The 18,953-nt window shown below is 42.7% G+C and overlaps 1 protein-coding gene across 1 annotated transcript in view; it reads right to left on the bottom strand.

Annotated features, from left to right (window-relative positions):
- Window positions 1-1,087: 1,087 nt before the first annotated feature.
- Window positions 1,088-18,953, bottom strand: part of RSRC1 (arginine and serine rich coiled-coil 1) — a 180,430-nt gene continuing 162,564 nt past the window's right edge. Inside the window, exons 9-11 of the mRNA XM_072868510.1 lie at window positions 4,751-4,857; window positions 3,677-3,823; window positions 1,088-2,832 (exon numbers count right to left, since the gene is read on the bottom strand). Of these exons, the coding sequence (XP_072724611.1) occupies window positions 2,740-2,832; window positions 3,677-3,823; window positions 4,751-4,857 (347 nt within the window). The 3' untranslated portion in view covers window positions 1,088-2,739. The remainder of the gene's footprint in view (window positions 2,833-3,676; window positions 3,824-4,750; window positions 4,858-18,953) is intronic.

An 18,953-nucleotide genomic window follows, 5' to 3' on the forward strand; every position in this document is an offset into this window, starting at 1 on the left:
ACTGGGGCAATAAACAAGTTACGTATTTCATGAAAATTACATGGTTCTGAGTATTTATTAATTTTCTTTCTAGTAGCTGGTATAGTGCTGTGTTTTGGATTTAGTATGAGAATAATGCTGGTAACACACTGATGTTTTAGTTGTTGCTGAGTAGTGCTGACACCAATCAAGGACTGTCGTGGTTTAACCCCAGCTGGCAACTGAGCCCCCCCAGCCGCTCGCTCACTCCCCCCCGGTGGGATGGGGGAGAGAATGGGAAGGGCAAAAGTGAGAAAACTCGTGGGCTGAGATAAAGACAGTTTAATAGGGAAAGCAAAAGCCGTGCACGCAAGCAAAGCAAAGCAGGAATTGATTCACCCCTTCCCATGGGCAGGCAGGAGTTCAGCCATCTCCAGGAAAGCAGGGCTCCATCACACGTAACGGTGACTTGGGAAGACAAACGCCATCACTCCCAACGTCCCCCCTTCCTTCTTCTTCCCCAGCTTTCTGTGCTGAGCATGACGGCGTATGGTGTGGAATGTCCCTTTGGGCAGTTGGGGTCAGCTGTCCCGGCTGTGCCCCCTCCCAGCTTCTTGTGCCCCCCAGCCTGCTTGCTGGTGGGGTGGGGTGAGGAGCAGCAAAGGCCTTGACTGTGTGTCAGCACTGCTCAGCAACAACTGAAACCTCCCTGGGTTATCAACGCTGTTTTCAGCACAAATCCAAAACACAGCCCCATACTAGCTGCTGTGAAGAAAATTAACTCTATCCCAGCCAAAACCAGCACAGTTATTCTGATCACTAATCTGCAACTGGAACTATAAAAATCAACTTTATAATGGTTTGCTCCATGTTTCAAATTATGTTTGGCGTATTTCAGTACATATTTCTATTCAATTCAGATTATCTAAGTGCTACTTCCATTTTCTTTCCAGATCTTGCTCACAATTCTCCTCCAGCATGGACTTGCTGGACAAATTCAATTATTGATTGATAAGCAATAGTAGGTACACCCTATTTTTACCACAAAGTCTTATTTACTTACAACAGACCAGTTTGTAGAATTTTTTAATATCCTATAGGGTTGCGAATTACATAAAAGGAATCATTTTGCATCCAATAAAAATACCAAAATTATCCAACATAATGAAAAAGAGGAATTTACATCTGTACCTTACATGGAGATCAAATAGTTTTTATTTACTATGAAAGAAACACAGAAGGAGATTAGAAGACAGAACAATGACAAATATTTACCATTTGAAAACGCTGAAATGAAACAAGGGAAACAATTTTTTTTCCACTTTTTGTTGCAGACAAGGTAGCCTTGAAACACAGATAGCCATTTTAATGCAGGGCCAAGTAAAACTAACACTGTTCATAAAGAAAAAGTAAAAATGTGTTAGAATGCAAATTTAATACATTTTCCTTTTACATCAGTGATCTAAAAAAAGTAAGACAACCAAAGTATATTTCCAGAATAATCCTCCTTTTTTTTTTTTCACCACAGATCTGAGAACAAGGAGAAGTAACACTAAATGCATTTCTTCATTCACAAGGGAAAGCCAACGCCGGTAATTTCCAATGAGGTATGTCCAGAGGTGAGGGTCTTATTTTAGTCTTCTACTTATTTAATAATTTTTCTCACAGCTTTGCTAGATACCTCAGCAGAAATACTTTTGTATTTTATTTGGTCGATCTCTAGCATTTAGTTGGATGATGGACAGATTTTTTTTTCTAAGTATACTCGGGATAAATTTGATATGTTCCAATAGGACTATTCTTTTATTATTTTAAAGTCAAACCTGGACAAACAGAAGCTTCATAGACTGAAATACAGGAATAGGTATGCCATTAGTCTTGTTTGACAAAGGTCTGTATCATTACACACAATAATATTTATATTATTTCCCATTAAGAGTTCACAGAAAGCTGTCTTTTCCAGATTATCGAACATTTTAATGCGCTTAAAATGGCTCAGAAAATAATATTTCTTGAAACCTGCTGAAAACTTTACAAATTTGTTTAAAAGGATAACATCATTTTTTCCTTACATCTATTCCCAGATGCTAACGGTAGTGGGTAGATGTTCAAGGAAATGTAAAACATTTCTTTCCACTCAAGCCCACCAGAAGTGAAGAAACAGGCTAAGGCTGGAGCAGGCGGATGAACGCATCAATTTAGAAGAGCCCCTCAGCAAGGAGACTGTCCACAGATGTTTGGGATTCAAAAGCTGCTACCGCAACGCAGAACGGAAGGAAGAAAAGATAACAGCAATATCATTTGCCCGGAATCCTCCTCCAGCTGCAGAAGATGTAATGGCCCAGGGTGGTATCGCTCGTACTCCTACTGTCTGAGCGCTGGTAAATCTGAACCTTGACAGTCTTAGTTTTTCATTTATCTTGAAACTGCTACATGGTTATATATATTTTTTTGATTGGGAGGTATAAAATTACGTCTCCTTGGGCTGTCAGGTTTTTTGCACCCCAGAGGAATTCAGTACAAAAAAAAAAAAGAAAATTACACTGCTCTGACAGCCTTCACATCTACAGTGGGTAGGCTCAGCGATACAAGTCACCCAGCAATGAGTTCGGGAGAAAAACGGAGGATAGAACATTCTTGTTTATTCAGATGAAATATTTATTCTCTGTACAGCTCATATTGAGTATTAAAATCCCCTCAAAAGAGAAAAATAAAACAATTTAATGGTAGTATTTCTTAGCATTCGTGGAGAACTGGTATGCGATGGTCACAGCGGTTCGCTCAGGCCACCGGACTGCCCATCAGCCTTTCTTGCCGAAGAGCAATCAGCCTCTGAAACCACTTCTCTTCTGCTTCTGCCTTCTCGATAAACAGCTGAGAGACAAGGGGGAGAGGAAGAAAAGTAGGCACAACTCATTAACTTTCTCTTTATCTGTTATAATCTGTTGAAATATGTATCGACTATTTCAGTGCCCAAAGAAAAAGCCCAGCTGCATAGGGGTGTTAAAATGCAAAGGTGATATAAATACATTAGTAAAGGTAGAGACTTTGCTAGTTGGAAAGCTAGGACATTCCAATTTCAGTCTCCTCCTGAAACAGCACGTTTGTCATATTGTACGGGTCTCGATCTTTGTTAGCAATGTTCATTATACAGAACTTGCATTAGTTTATTTACTGCAAGTCATTTTTAACTTGCTAATTCTTAAAAAAACTTTACTGTAAGTACTCCCGTTTCCAATTACAAGTGCCCACAAAGGAATTTGCATAAGTTTAGCCACAATGATTTTAAATTATCTTAAGTTTGTCATGTATTTAAAGCTTCACGATTTGGCAAGGTGGGCAAGTTCTGAGTCTTCCACCGGGTTTCCCACTACAAAAAGCAAAGCAATTTTTCCTGAATTTTTATCAAACAGAAATTTTTATATGAACAGGATCTTAAATTCCCGTGCATTAAATTAGCGTGCTACTTTGTTATAAAATTTGTTTGTAACTCCAAACCTACATCACTGGTGAACAACTTCTTTTGTAATTATTCTCTGTTGGATGATGCAAGGAGCGTGATCCGTTCTGAGCCAATGAGTGGCCCATTAGTTAATGGTCTTCAGACCACAGACTATTTGATGAGCAGCACAGCAAAATGGTCGTTAGGTCACGTGAACCTGCTCTCATTCAATGGGCCGCCTTGTCCTAAAGATAAAGTGAATATTGACACACTTACATTTGGATGTGCTAAAGAATTATCATCTTGATATTTGATGGCAGTAGGGATATTGGCAGGTGGTGGTTCTTTTTCAGGAGCAGATGCATCAACAGTTCCCGCTCCGATAGTTACAGGTTCGTACTGCAGTTCAGTAGGCTCTATTGACTAAAAAGAAAGAAACACATCTGAGTATTTTATCCTCAAACTCCCAAACGTGGCAGTATCTTAACCGAGCATTCAGCTTTCTTCCCATTGCAACACGTGCCCATGAAAGGATCCTCATGCAAATACTTCTCAGCGTGCTTAGCAGGAGCACACTGCACATGGACTAACGTCCAGACTAAACACATGAAGTGAAAAAAAAGGTATTGCCAACGGCAAGGAGAGAGCTTGCAGAACCGTAGCATTGGGTTTTTGGATTGCTTTCTGAAGAAGCTGCATGAACTTCTCGGAGACTTCTGAAAAGGCAAGAAAATGCATGTTCTGGGGGAAACAAACAGTGATAATTCAAAACACCTCACTGTTAGACAGAAAAACTGAACCAGCCTTTGCTTGCCTACTTCCAAAGACAAAAGCATCCGAGTTCCCTAGAAGACCTGGCAGCCAAAATGCAGGTAAAATTCTGAAACCTGGATGTCTCACATGAGGTGTTTGGAAAGCTGTCTGAAAACAATGCCATATTATTTCAGGGAGTAAATATGATCTTAAAGTCTGGCTTCAGTTAAGCAGAATTAAAAATACTGATGTCTACCTTTAATTACAATGTAAATGTCTGATTACTTTTGGATTTTAACTCTTCTGCTTTTCCTAAAAACAATCTTCATGGTTTTATATGATTTTAAAAGAATTTTTAAAAATCAGAGTTGCTCAGCATAGGTAGAATATACTGTCAAAACAGTTGATGTCATTGAAATTCTTACACATTTAAATGTATTCTTCCTCGAACTCCACACCAAGAAGATAGGAGAGTTGCTGGTGGGATTTAGGATTGTCCACATTGATGCTCTTTCATGGATGGAAACTCTATTAATAGCTCAGCTTCCACCTGACTTTGAAAGGATTATGCACTGAGAAAGGATATTGAAAACTTACCTTTTTGACTTCTTTACTTGATCTGAATGTCTGTGGAACAAAGGAGTCACTTTCAATAGCTTCAATTTCTTTTACTCGTTTCACTTGCTCTACTAGGGTGGCTTGGTCTACAAAGAGAAGGTGTAATGTCAGTATACATTAGTGTAAGCCTATGATAAATGCCCTGTCTAAGCAATGCCTTGAATATATTTCACAACAGTACGTACCTGAAAAAAACCCTTGCAATGCAGCCCAAAATACTCTGTTACAAAGAAAAACTCTCTCCTTTAGTAAAAATAACAACAGTGAGTTGGCCGTTATTTTTCAATGTATGATATCATTCAAGATGCTAACTTAAGAATTTGCTAGAGGTGTCCTCGCAGGATAACTGCTAGATTTCTGGCAAGAGGATCTCCTGGAGAAGTTAGAGATTCGGGGACAGTGCAGACAACTCGGAGGAGTACCGTCTGTATGTCGCAGTAAAATGACTTCTGCTTGTACGGAGGTGAATTTGGCTTCAGCTGCGGATGTCCAGAGAGATGTGCCATCATCTGTGTTCCCTTCATGACAAGCTATGCGATTAGTTTGGCATTAAGAGTTACATCGTTAGGTGAATTTGACAAAAAAAATCTTAGAATCTGGTAATAAAAGATTCCTAACATACACACTAAATATTGTGTGCTCATACGATTGGTAGGTGACAAAATTGCAGTTGTTTAATCAAATGAGCAAAACTGCTTCTTTATCGTACTGTGAGGTCTTAGAGCGCACGTGTATTTCACAAGATATTTTTGAATCCCGGGTTGCGATTTTATTTTGACGAAGCGAATGCAGCTCCCAGTGACATTACGGTGAAGAAGAGCAGCTCCTGCCAACCTTGGTATGAGCTACGCTAAACGTGTAACTGGGGTGCTGTCAGGTAGGCTTTGCTGGTTCTTTCACTGCTCAACCAGACCATCTTCTGGAGAGATTAGACTGGTGGGAAACGAAGAGCATTCATAATGCAAGACATGCTTCTTTTAAAAAATCAAACTACCGATGGACGACAGTGAAGTTTCCTATTACAGCTACGTTGATCTAAGTCGCCAAAGGCATGGTCCGACTTCTCTCTGCCCGTGCCTCTTGTGCAGCCTGGCGTTACTCCTTTCGCCAAACGTCAAGTGATTAAATCAGCTCCCTTGTAAGGTGAAAGCTCACGCTTGTGCCGCAGTCCAGCCAAACAGGACACTGTCTCTGAAACTCAGACTTATCACGCGGCAGCAACGTCATGCACAGGCTGATCCGGTACAAACTCTCTTCTAATTCCAATTTGTTTTTAAAAGGTTTTGCGCTGCTAGGCTTGATGTCAGAGCAGGTATACCTGCACCACCAGTTCACAGTGTTCCGTCAATATAAACTCTCTCTCTAGACGGCTTGAAAGGAACTGCAACTGTGTCTGCCCGTGCCTCTGCAGGTCAGTTCTGGCTGGCTGGGTGATCTGGTACTGAGGAGGGGAGCTCATGAGTCACAGAATCATGGTCTCGAGCGACAAAGTAAAAAAGAAGATTGCCAAAAAGATGAGGAAAAGGCAACTTAGGATAACCGTGAAGTTTGAGCCAAAAGTTCATGTATACACAAGAATACTTTAAACCCTATATAAACCACAAATGTACATAAAAGAGCAACTGTAATTATATATTTGTAGTATATACATATGTATGTATAAAAGGTTACATTTCTTGTTCTAAAGAAACCAAAGTATATTTAAAATCAGGAAAAGTGCTTGCAGACCACAAAAGCTTGCAGAATTATTCAGAAAGTCAGATGTACCAAATTCTTTCTCTGTATACAAAATTCTAAATCCAAATCCACGTAGATATACACATACTCTGCAAAATGCTTTCTCTTTTGCACAAGAAAAAAATAAATGTAACTTACATCCTTCTGCAATGACTAACCACTGAAAACTCACTTGAGTTATTAATGACAAGTAGGTGGAGCTTCAGATGAGCAAATAAACTAATAGCAGCTCAGAAATATTTCTGGAACGGAGATGCCCACACTAAATTAACAACCTCATTTTTTATCAACAGGTTGTACCGCAAAACTTTTATTGTCAGCCCTGGGTAGTATGGCTTATTCATTACGGTACATCTGACACAAAAGTATTTGCTTTACTGTCTGCTTCATTTTCTGCTTCTTCAGATTCACAGCTCAGTTAACCTTCCTTACCTGCTTCTACATCTAACTGCAGTGACAAGCAAATCTTGAGTTCATTCTGCTAACTGTATGCTTTCGTTTACAATTTTAACCAATTTGTCTCCATCTTATTTACTTATGAAAACCATTTGCCTTATACACAGTACGTCGGGGCCAGCCTGAAAGGGTCGAGGCACTGTATCAGAGAGTTGTGGACAGTTTTTGCTGTGAGCAGCATTTATAAAACAGGTAAGGCAGACAGAAGATGGGAAGAGATGTAACTTTCAAGCAGCAAACAAGAACCTGCCTTGCTGCTTAAAAATTATTTGGGAATATTGTTTAGTCTGTATGGATATGATGAACAGAAAAATCAGGAACATGCTAACTGTTTCTGCATATGTTGAACGTGCAGAAAGCCAAATGCACCAATTGCGGAGCCTGGATAACAGCTGGCAGCACTGACTGCTTCAGGCAGTGAACTCGCACCTGATGTTTTAATAACTTCACCGAAGCCGAGCACATTGGGTGCAGCACTGCGGGAAACACGGCGGGAGCAGCATGCAAAACCCCCTGGGGGAGAAAGGCTGTCTGGATCGCAGAGGTGCCGGCTGTCCTCGGCTGGAGAGAGGGTGAGAGCCGGGAGGGACACGGGCAGAGATGCACTGGTTCCTCGCAGGGCCAGCCGCACGCCCCTGGAAGGTTTTTGTGGAAGGCTCAGTAAAGCTTCAGCTTTGGCAAGGCTTAGGACAAGAGCTGCACTACAGCAAAGTGCATGAGTACGTCTTTAAGCCTGATTCGTTTGAATTTAGAAGGAAAAAATCACTTGCTTACATTTAAGCTTGTGTTTAAAAGTTCTGTTGCCTTGCTGCTAACGTCTTCTTTTTTAAAAAAGATTCCCAAGGATCCCATAGGAAGTAGCAAAACGAATATACTAATGCGCTGCTAGGGAGAGGGAATCATAATTCATCAAGCTCTGGGGTACATCTGGTCTGCAGGTAAATAAAGGAATGGTAAGTGTACCCGGTAGTCGCAGTATTAAAACCAGGTACCAGAGAACGGCAGGTGAACGTAGATTTAAAATCAGTTGCTCACCTCATATTTCACAAAAGCTACAGTCAGTTCCCAGCCTGTTATAGTATCTTACGTGACTCTTATACAAACCTATGGGAATGACAAATTATTAAGGGGGCAAAAATCACTAAATGTTTAGAATTACATCAGTGACATTAACTTGGGGAAAATGGACTGGAGGAAGCATAACCCATTAGCGTATGATTTTTTTGACAAACACATTATTGGTAGATAAAACGACTTCCATATGTTGTTTGTCAGATGTCAGTAGAAAGGATATGTATTTCATAGTAAAATCAAAAATAATGGAGTCAGAAAGCTAAGAGGCTACAGACAAAAAAAAAAAATCAATACTAACTCACTGCCCAGCAAGTCTTTTTACCGCGTTACGGTGAAAAAAATAACCTAAATCTTGTATTAGGGCTCGTTGAGGCCGTTTTTTATGAAAAGGCGATCCTAGCAGCAGTGACGATTACCGTTCCTGTCACCAGCCCTTCCCCGCCGACACCCAGCCGTGGCGGGAGGGGACCCCCGCGGGGAGCCGTGGGGTGCCGGGCGCGGGGCCGGCCCCACAAACCCCCCGCACCCCCCGGCGCAGCGCCGGGTTTAGACACATCGCCATTTGTGCCCCTTCCCGCAAAACGGATTCTACCGGGGGAACGTTTGGTTAACGTAATTTTATAGTGATGGAAGGATTTTTGCCCCGGTTACCCCGGGCACGGAGGATTTAACCGGGAAGGCTGTCCTTCAGAGATGGTTCGATATTGTACACTCCCCATCTATATTTACATCTGTTGACATCTTCCCATACACACACACACACACATCTTTTATAGCTGCTATTTTCATATTGAGTTAGCCTGTATTAGCAATAATTTGAGATGTCACTTGAGAAATAAAATGTGCATTAATCCTTTAGATGCAAACCAAAAATTTCCCACACGCAATAATTAGAAACACCAGAGAATCAGATAAAAGAAAAAGTAACTTGCCTGCAAGCTCTGCGTCAAATATTCCCACTTCTTTCCTTATTTCTAAAGACAAAACTGCTGATGAAGCCCGCTAAGAATTTAACAAGCGTTGAAACAGAAGCATTAAATGACTAATAATATCTTGTGAATGACCCATTAAACTGTTTTAAATCAAATAAAAATCTATTGAAAATATTTCTTGTATAATCTTTAGGCGTAAATTTGTAATGCTTACTGGATTCATTGCTAATCTATAATCCTGACCATGAAAATAAACCCATGCCTTTACCTAAAGAGTTTTCTTTCAAGCGGGTCTAACTTAAGAATCAAAGCAATGACATAATAAACCTAAAATATTCCTCAGAATATATGTCTCTCTGTATTTTACTAATTATATTTAAAGGGATATAGCTGGTTAATTTAACTGACCCATTCTAAATATAATACATTTTAAGTAATATGTTTTGAAATACTTACAGACAAAAGTTGCTATTTTTTCTGCTCTTTTGTTTATGAGTTGGGGATTAAAAGAAGAAAACACAAATAGATACCAGACTAAATAAACCGGCTGAGGAGGACAATATTTTCCCCTCCATCCCATTTTATTTAGGATTAGCTTAGGGGATACTGTATAATTTTTATACAGTAACGACTGCATTATAGAACTGTAGGTTTTTTCAACAGAACTGTGGTTTTTCTCATGCCCGGTGCTTTTTAATTGCTTCCTATTTTTACTGACCTGTTAAAAAAGACAAATGAAGTTGTCATCTAGACAATTTGCAGCAGAAGAGGCAAAAAACCTGCATGGCTTTGAGACATATGGCTTCTACAGAGAAGAATATTTTTATTAAACAAAAGGAAAGCAGGAGGAGGAGGAGGGAAAATCCAGCAGGATGGGTGGGATTCACTTCATTTTTGTCACCTCTGCACTTACACAACTTGTCACTCTGGTTTTGGGGGGTGGTCTGCCCCCCCCCCCCCCCGGTCTCTTCTCTGCGCAGGAGACAATGAGCAACGGCTAACGGGGCTTGTCCCCCGCCACAGACGCACGGACCGCAGCCCGCGGGTATCTGCAGAGCGCGACCTCAAGTCCTAACACCTTTCCCCGTGTCCGAGCGCCGACGTCCGAGGACGCCGGGGTCACGGCAGAGCTGGGTGGAGGACCTCGCCGGTGCCCTCAGCAGCCGTCCCGGGGCTGGCGACCTCAAAGGCGAGACCTCCTGCACCAGCCAGCCCCGTATAATTATTTTACAGAAAACCAGAGCCATTCAGCCAAGAAATGAACTCCTCCCTCCAGCTTTTGTGTTAAGGCGGTGTTCCCCCCTCACCCCAAGTCCCTTCTCCCGCTGCCCGGCCTGGGTCAGGTGAAACCCTCGGAGGCGGTGGGAGCCCCCCGGGTGAAGGCCACCTCACCCCTGCCTTCCCGCAGCCCGGCGAGCGGCCCGGCCTCCGCAGGGCCAGCCGTTAGAGGGAGGCACCGCCACGCACAACGCCGGCCGCGTCCCCGCCTTTGTCTGAGCCGTTCGGAACATCGCGGACGATGAGCCCCCAAGATGCTGCGAGCCGAGCATCCCTGCCGGGGCGACCACCGAGGGGGCGTTTGGGACTACTTGCAAAACTCCCTCTTCCCTCTAACAACTTTAAGGCACGGTAACAACTGCTGGATGCCGCTAACGTTTCCCCGTCCCCTTAGCTGTGTCAAAGCGCCGTTTCAACACTTGGCCACACTATTTCCTAGCTGCTGAGATTTCCAAAGAAAGAACTTTTCCAGCCAAAGTCACAGAAACAATAAAACATGCTCCGAAATGAGCAACTGTGGCCGGAGACAGTTTTTATTGTTAAACTTTGTTCTTCAAACTTAGTTGTAAGTACTCTGGTACGACAATTATAATGTATTAAAACAGCATGTTGTGAGTACTCCGGTACTTACTAGAGAGAGTACGAGAGAGAGTACTAGAGTCCTTACAGTTTGCTATTCTAATACATTCTAATTAGAACGTAGCCTTCACAGTATTTTAAAACAAGTCTGGACACTAACAGCTTTTGCTTTAAAAAGAGTGGAAGTATCGGGTATAAAATCCAGCAGAAGACACGATGGGAAACTTTAGCAAGTGAGTTCTGACTTTAAGAACGTTTAATTTAAGCAATTTAAGAACATTTGGATTGCTGCTCTAGCCATGCATTTAACCTGCGTGCAGGTTACCTTCACCGTTGCGCTCTTCACACGTGTGCTATTTCCTACATTCACTCCCATTTTGAGGTGTTTTAGGGCGGTTTCGAAAATATCCAAGAAAAAAGTCAAACTCAGCTAATAAAGCGGTAGGAAACAGCCCTAATACGCTTAAAATTGCTGGATATTTTCCTTCCCTTAATAGAGGGAGCAAAAGAAACCGTGGACGGGGAAGGCAGGGCGCAGGCTCGGGGGCCGGCAAGCTGGCTGGCCGTCTGCCGGCCGCCCCCCACCACCCCCGAACCGCACGCCAGCAGCCCGTCGGGAGAGCCGGCGCAGCCGGTGCAGGGCACACCGCATTTGTCACTGCGGCTAATATCAGAGATATGCCGCTCTTTTTTCTCAGCACACAAAAGCAAGATATGTAATTCAATGCTCAATTTACCCTTGTCTCGTAGGAGATTTTTCCCTGCTAATTGATAGAAATTAAGCCATTAATCAAGCCACTAGCCATCATTCAAACCAGGGAAGATGAATACAAACTTTCATCATAACCACCTTCCCCATTTTAGTGTTCATTAGCATTAATTTTTAATGCAATTATGCTATTCTTTTACGCCGAGCTCATAAATTACTGCTCTTTTGTTGCTCGCTGGCCTTGTAAAATCCAAGGTAATGCTTTGTGCTCTGATCTTAAAGGCAATTACTGGGTTCTTCTATCTTTTATATATCTTTATCCCAAATAACCTCTATATTGTATGTACAAACTAACGAGTGTATATATTACATATACGTATAATATATAACAATTTGTCTCTGTTAAACCCATACACGTATCTATTATACACGTTCAGATAAAGAAAAGTATTGCTGTATCTAGCCGCACCCCACCATATACAGCGACCTGACCGTACCGAAACACCAGAACCAAAGTCCTTCCACAGTAAAACGTTATTGTACGCTGGCTGTACAGAAAAAAATTGCCGTGTTATAGACCAGGGTGGAGACAGGGTTAGGAGCCGACCTTGGGCGGTGGACGAGGCGCGCTGTAAGGCACGGAGGCCAGCAGGGCTGAGACTCTGCGGGTGCCCAGGCTTTCGCACGGACCTTTCTTTGTTTATACTTCAAAAAGTGATGCTGCAAGTGAAGATGGGCAATTGCACGTGCCCGGTGATTGGGGTTTTTTTTTTGCATGTTATAGCATGTGGTATCACCCGCAGAGTCTTTCCAGGATAGGGTATTTAATGTGTGTGTTTTAATGGTTCCACAGCATCGCACGCTGACACACGGTGCCACTGATGCTCGGTGGCAACAGCAATAACTTCCATGCTTTTATTCCAGTCCATATATTGATTCGCAGTAACACATCAGGGGAAATGCACAGGAGCTACAACCACCTCTGGTTGCCCTCAAACACTGAATACAATTTAAGTGGCTAAAGGAAAAATGAACTGTAGATTAACAAATTGTTGTTTGTTTGTTTTTATTTATTTTTCCGCTTCTTTCCTGGGCCAGGCCTTCAGCTGGTACATGAAATAATGCCATTCACACCAGCTAAACGTCTCTCTAGCACCAATAAAATATGATACATGTATTTAAAATCCCATTTCATCTAGGCCTTAGCCAGCATAAGCAAGACAATTCTCAGTTAAGTCTCCTGCTTTTCCCATAGATTCACTCCGGTCTCGCAGATAAATACCCGTTTGACATGCGGTAAGTACACGTGCAATGTCGGCACGGCCACCGAGATCAACAAAACCCCATTTTTTAACAGAAAATAAAAGACTCCCACAAGGAATTGTGGTTTAAGCAAATGGATACAATTTCTGTTAAATTTAACCAAAGGAACAGTCTCCCCCAGCTTCACAGGCTCCTTAATTCATCCCTTTTTTTGGTGAACACGGACGTGGGCTCCACACCGAGATGCTCTAACTTGCTTCTTCACGACACAGGCAGCCAGCAAAGCACTGAAGAGTCTGGTGCTGGCACAAACGCTGCCCGCGACGGCGTGGGCAGCAAACCACCGATAATCCAGCAAAACCTTCAACACGATGCTCTTTGGCCATACCTTCTCACTTTGGGGCAGGTAGCGCAGAGGTACGGGTGCGAATGTGGATGTGGCTGTCGCGTGTAAACAGCAGCCAGCCGAACAAATGACAGTATTTTGCAATTTAGCCTCTCTCCTTATCCCCAGTCTATCCATCTGCCTCCGGTGGAGCTTGCAACACTACAAATCCTGAAAGAGTTTTCAGAGACTCACTTCTTAAAAAATCACAAGCCACAAAGCAACCCCGACCCAACGCAAAGGGAGGCAGCAAGGCAGGCTCTTCCTGCAGCAGGAATCCTGCCGCCCAGGCTGGTTACCTTGGCCTACGATGATGCCCCAATCCCAAACGTTTTTCTAGCCAAAACCATTCCTATTTTTTCTCCCAAGTTTGGTAGAAAATAAAATTTGAGATACCAAAAATACATTAGTCAAAGTTTTTGAGAGTTCTTGCAGAGCCCACGTGCAAAAGATTATCTTAAATCCATATCGATGACCTTGTTAGGCCATGGCTTAAGACTTCTTTTTTTATATCGAGATTATAAGTTGCGCTGGTAACAATACTTTTAGCGAAGACTGCCTAGCCCATCCTGCTATAAGGTCCCGCTTTGAGTTGCTTGCAAGTTTGTCAAACCTGAAATGTTTTGGGTTTAACCCAAAACATTCTGTGCTCGCATCTACCCCACGCGTAGTGTCTTGCAGAAGGTTTCGGTCCAGCTGGTCCAGCCGTTTATGAAGATACAGCGAGACGGCATTGATTTGCCAATTATTGGCAAACTTCACTTCTAAAAATTCAGTTACTGCTTTTGCCCTCCTAGTCAAAATCCACCTTCACATAGTCAAATCGTAATACTTGGAAATGATCCCGTTTGCTCCCGTTTTACCAAGATTTCTTATTTTTCAGCCCCAAAAGACTAAAGATAGGCTTAATATACACAAAGTTGCATGGTTTGTTATGTCCAACACATACCCACAAGCTTAAAAACCTCAGACTTGATCTTAAATGCTGCTGCTGCTCCAGATGATGGTGAAGACGACGGTCTAACAGAGCCAGGCGTCTGTTTCCCTGGAGCTCTCCGCAGCTCCTGAAGTCGGGATGAAACCATAGCAAGCGGGAATGAAAAAGCCAGGAGGGAACAGGCGTGTTGCACAGACAGGAGAATGCACGGCAAAGGAGATCGGGGTGGAGGGAGAGCTGGTAAAGTTAATTGCAGTTAATGTGCCCTGAAGAACTGCGTCCGATACCAGACTTCTCCTCCATCTCAGGGGAAGAATCGCAGCACGGCCATTAACCACCCTGCCCATTTTCTGCGGGAAATACAGGGGTCTGACCAGGCTGACGTACTGAACAAATCACGTACGGCAACTGAAGTAAACGGGAGCTGGGTTTGGGTACGCAAAATGCAAAATTAAGTCTGCTGAAGACAAAGTTCTGCTTTTAAAGTTCTCCAAAGTTGAAACCCTGTTATACTTCTGTCCCTGCTCTCTTCTTAAAAATCCAGAATTAATAATACTCACTCACCTCACCGGGCTGTTGTGAGGATAAGAGCATTAATGTTCGGGACATGTTCAGATCCTGTAGTGATGAGCCCCCAGAACAGCCTGGGAAGAAATTCATAATGCTGCTTTTAAGACGAGGTTTGAATAGCTCCAGTCAAATAAAGTACAGATCCGCATATTGAATAATGAGAATACAAAATAATTAATACTTCCTATTAACTACAGACTGTCCAAAATGAAACAACACTGACTGAGGCAGAGACCCTGTGGAAAATTTGCAATTAGGCACTTAACAGCCGTAATGCTCGATTCTGGTTTTTTCCTGAATTTCCAAGCATTCGAGGTGTTTTAATGCAGAGGTGCCGTTTTGGCGTATGTGTGCATGAATGTGCATGTGCATTTGCATGCACACAAATGCGCTTTCTTCTCGACAGAGCTCAGAAGAGGGCCACGGAGATAAGGCACAGGCTCCAACCTCTCTGCTAACGAGTACATCGCTAAACGAGATGCCAAAATAAAAAGAGAGAACGAAGGGATTTCACATTTGGTTAGCCTTTCTTTTCAGAATATTCTTTAAGAATATTCTTCTGCTCCAAACCTCTAATTTAGCTAATCCCATTCACCCACTTCGAGGACGGAGCCTTCCCGGGACACGAACAATCTTTTTTTCCTTTGCGTCCTCCCTTTTTACAGGGCAGACAACATCACGAAGCCAGTCGAACCCCACGTACCGCCAGCCAGCCTGGGTACTGAAGCAGGGTCCGTTTACCCCACATGCACCATTCATTAGCACTGAGCTATATTTAAGTGTAACTGGAGAGGCATGGGGAGGGATGCTGGCTAACTGGGATGGGCTGGAGGCAAATCAAAGACTAAAAAAAAAAAGGGGAAAAAAAACCCCTTTCTTACAATTGTTCTTGGAGAAAACAATTATAATAAATTCCGACTCTGGGGAATATGTGTAGCGAAGTAATTTTCCCCACGTCCCAGTACACGGAGCCCCTGAAGGCCTCTTTCCCGATGGAAAAAGGCCTTGGTACCAATGGAGACGGGGTAAAGCGTCCCTCCAGCTTTCTGTTGCTGTTGGCGCGAGTACTTTAAGCCAGACTCAGTCCAAGAAAACCTAAAACCTAAGTGGCTGACTGTACCATTCAATTTTTTGTTTTGTTTTTAACGAGCATAAATCTTCAAAGGGAGGGCGCGCGGTCGGTTATTTCGGCGAGGGGTTTCATCCGTGGCTGGTCCCTACCCAGCCCTTGTCCAGGGAAGCCCCGGCTCTGGCCACCTACCCAGCTCCTGCAGTTCTGGAGCCCGGGACAGGACTAAGCGTTAGACCTACGGAGGTGGCTCAGCCCGTTGCTTCTTTGTACAGGGCTCATCACGGCTGTACAATCAACCCGCCTCCTCGGGACACGCCGTGCGCTCTATTTACGGTTGATTTGCCCTTTGCTGTATAGTTGCGTTTGTTTCTGTCGCATCTGTTGGCTTCTTTCATTTTTCACACATTTCTCGCATTTCAAAAATGGCGTTCAATTCATCCTCACTCTTGTAAAATTTATTTTCCCCGTATATTAAATATATTTTTGTTTAAATCGAAAAAGAAACTGATGATTTGGAGACAAATACAAAGTGGTATTTCATTGCTGGAAGGAGCCTATGCATGATGTGGTTTTACTGTCAAAATGTAGATCTGGGAATTTTGCCATGTTAAATTATAGGAACACAGGCCCAGGACTGGGGTAATACCTTAATGCTTCAACGTGAAGGAAAGAAAACATAACTCAATTAAAATACATACTTTGGGGATTTTTCTGACACTCTATATACTTGGGAAAGCTGCCACCTACCCTGACCTTTCTGTTATAATTATGTACGTCATCTTAAATATCATTAATTTAGTCTGTATTTCACTCATCCTACATGTTTACTGAATGTCTGGATTTCTGCTTTGACTTTAATAACCCATCTTTTTCCAGTGAAGAAAAATACTTAAATAAAATGAATGACACAACTTTCTTGCAACTACTTTGGAGAACCGCAATATAGACTTATAAAATGAATCGCTAGCAAATATTTAGATGCCTGACGCTTTGAACGTAGGTATTCCTTTTAAATTCAGTGTGATGACTTACACATGAACTTAGAGGAAATGCACATGTTTCTGTGGGACTGTAGCTAAATCAAAAAGAGAAGGCTCTTCTGACTGCAAATAATGAATTAAAGTCCGTAGAGCCGTTTCTCATTTACATTGAGCGATGGATTCAACTGCTCCTCTAAGTGTACATTTTAACGTGAAATTAGGCTACAGTTATGGTATCCTTACTGATATCTTTGACTATTCCCGCCTTTTAACTCTCTATTTCATAAGAGAGAGTTACAAAGGTAATTACAAAGCGTCTTCCTTGTAACTAAATGGCTAAAATAGCTAAGCGCTCTTTAGCGATACCTGACTTTTAAGAAGCATCCCTTCAACACAGGGATAATTTTTCCGTGGTAGTTCTTCAGAAAGCCTCGCAAACGTCAGGAGACGGCGCACCACGGCAAGCGCAGGACCGGAGCAGAAATCCCTCGGATCCGTTTCCATCCCGCTGTATGGACACCGAGAGAGAGCGAAAGCAGCTGTTTGGACGCTAACGATTAGTCCTTCGGTAGAGTTCAAGGCGCACATGAGAGGTTATATGGTATGCACATATTTAAGTTAAAATAATCGTTAATTTTTTAAATGGAGTAACGAGCAGGTGGAACGCTCGCTCAGAGATGCCGGGCCGATGGCAGGGCGAGCCTCACGCACCCGCAGACACACAGCGTCTCCTAAAGCCCTCGCCAGCAGGTTATCCTTTTCTTATTTCAGGAGCCTTAAAATACGGACTTGGAGACCATCACCCTTCATTTCTAGTTCACAAGGCAACTGTTTTCAAAATCCGAGAGTTCGCTAACCGTGCCTCGATCCCCAGATATCGTGGTACAGACAGATCAAACCCGGGCCCTCAGGTAAGCTGGGGCAGCAGCAGCTACACAATAGCTACGGCTTTTGGGAAGAGAAAGAGCAGACTAAGATTAAAAGACGACATTACAAGTTTTGCCCATTATAAAGATGTATGAAATGGAAAAGAAACCCTCTCCCCAAAAATCCACTCAGCATTTAAAAGGCCGTCTACCTTAGAAATAGCTTTGCTTCACATTTTCACAACTTACGACCCACAAAAGCGTCTATATTATTTCATAATTTTCCAGCTGGTAAAGCGATTTCTTTATTTCTTTATCTGCTTCTAGTGCAATGGGAGCACCGCTCCAGTTTTTCGGTCCTCGGTTTGCATCACCGACACGAGCACCACAGCTAACAGCTCTAGGACATGGCCATTACTGCTAGAAGCCAAAAAGCAGAGTCTCTACCTAAAAAATTTGTTTCCATAAACCACTCTAAGTACTATAGTTATTTTTAGGTGTTATTTTCTAGATATATTTAGATTTTGTAGCCACCTCAAAATTCTTCAACTACGTTTAATTAATTACTTGACAAAGAATTTTAAACTAAAAATGTAAATACTCTATGCTTTTCTTGAGAAAAAAAAATAGATGTATCCTCTTACACGCATGGAAGGCTGAAATATCAGAGGCGCACCTTTATTGCTTTCCAGCTCCCTTTGTAAGTATAAAACCAAGAAAGCCTAACCATGCACTTGGAGAATGAAAAGCAAATGACTGGAATATTTTGGGAAACTGAGGAATAGCCCTGCTTCCCTCTGCCTTGGTTCACGCTGTGAAGCCGGGGCTTTCCCCCCGGCTGGGAGCTGTGCCGTAAATCGATTTCTTTATTTGCTTCTAAAGTAACGGGAGCTCCATGCCAGTTTTTAGGTTCTCGGTTTGCATCACAGACACAAAGAACACAGCTAACAGCTTTAGGAAATTTTCACTACTGCTAGGAGCCAGAAAGCAGAGTCTTTATCTAAAAGAACCTGTTTATATAAATCACTGCAAACCACCCCAGGACTTGCCACGGGACGGCACGGCACGAGTTTGCCAAGTCTCTGCTACCCCCACCAGAGCTGTCGTCCCCCCCCGCCTCTGACTTAATAACTCTACAAGAGACCCCAAAAGAGGGGTATTTTGTGTCTAGAGCCAGCGTGGAAGCTCAGGTGAGCTATACACACACCAAAACACGATGAATCCGTTTCTGGCGGTGATGGTGTAATAGTTTTTGACTGAATTGATTGTTCCCTGACAATACGTGACTCAACCTTGCAAATGCATCAACTCTGTAATGAGGAGCTATTAAGTCTATTGATTTTC

Source organism: Ciconia boyciana, chromosome 7 (assembly GCF_034638445.1).
Source record: "Ciconia boyciana chromosome 7, ASM3463844v1, whole genome shotgun sequence".
NCBI classification, from domain to species: Eukaryota; Metazoa; Chordata; class Aves; order Ciconiiformes; family Ciconiidae; genus Ciconia; species Ciconia boyciana.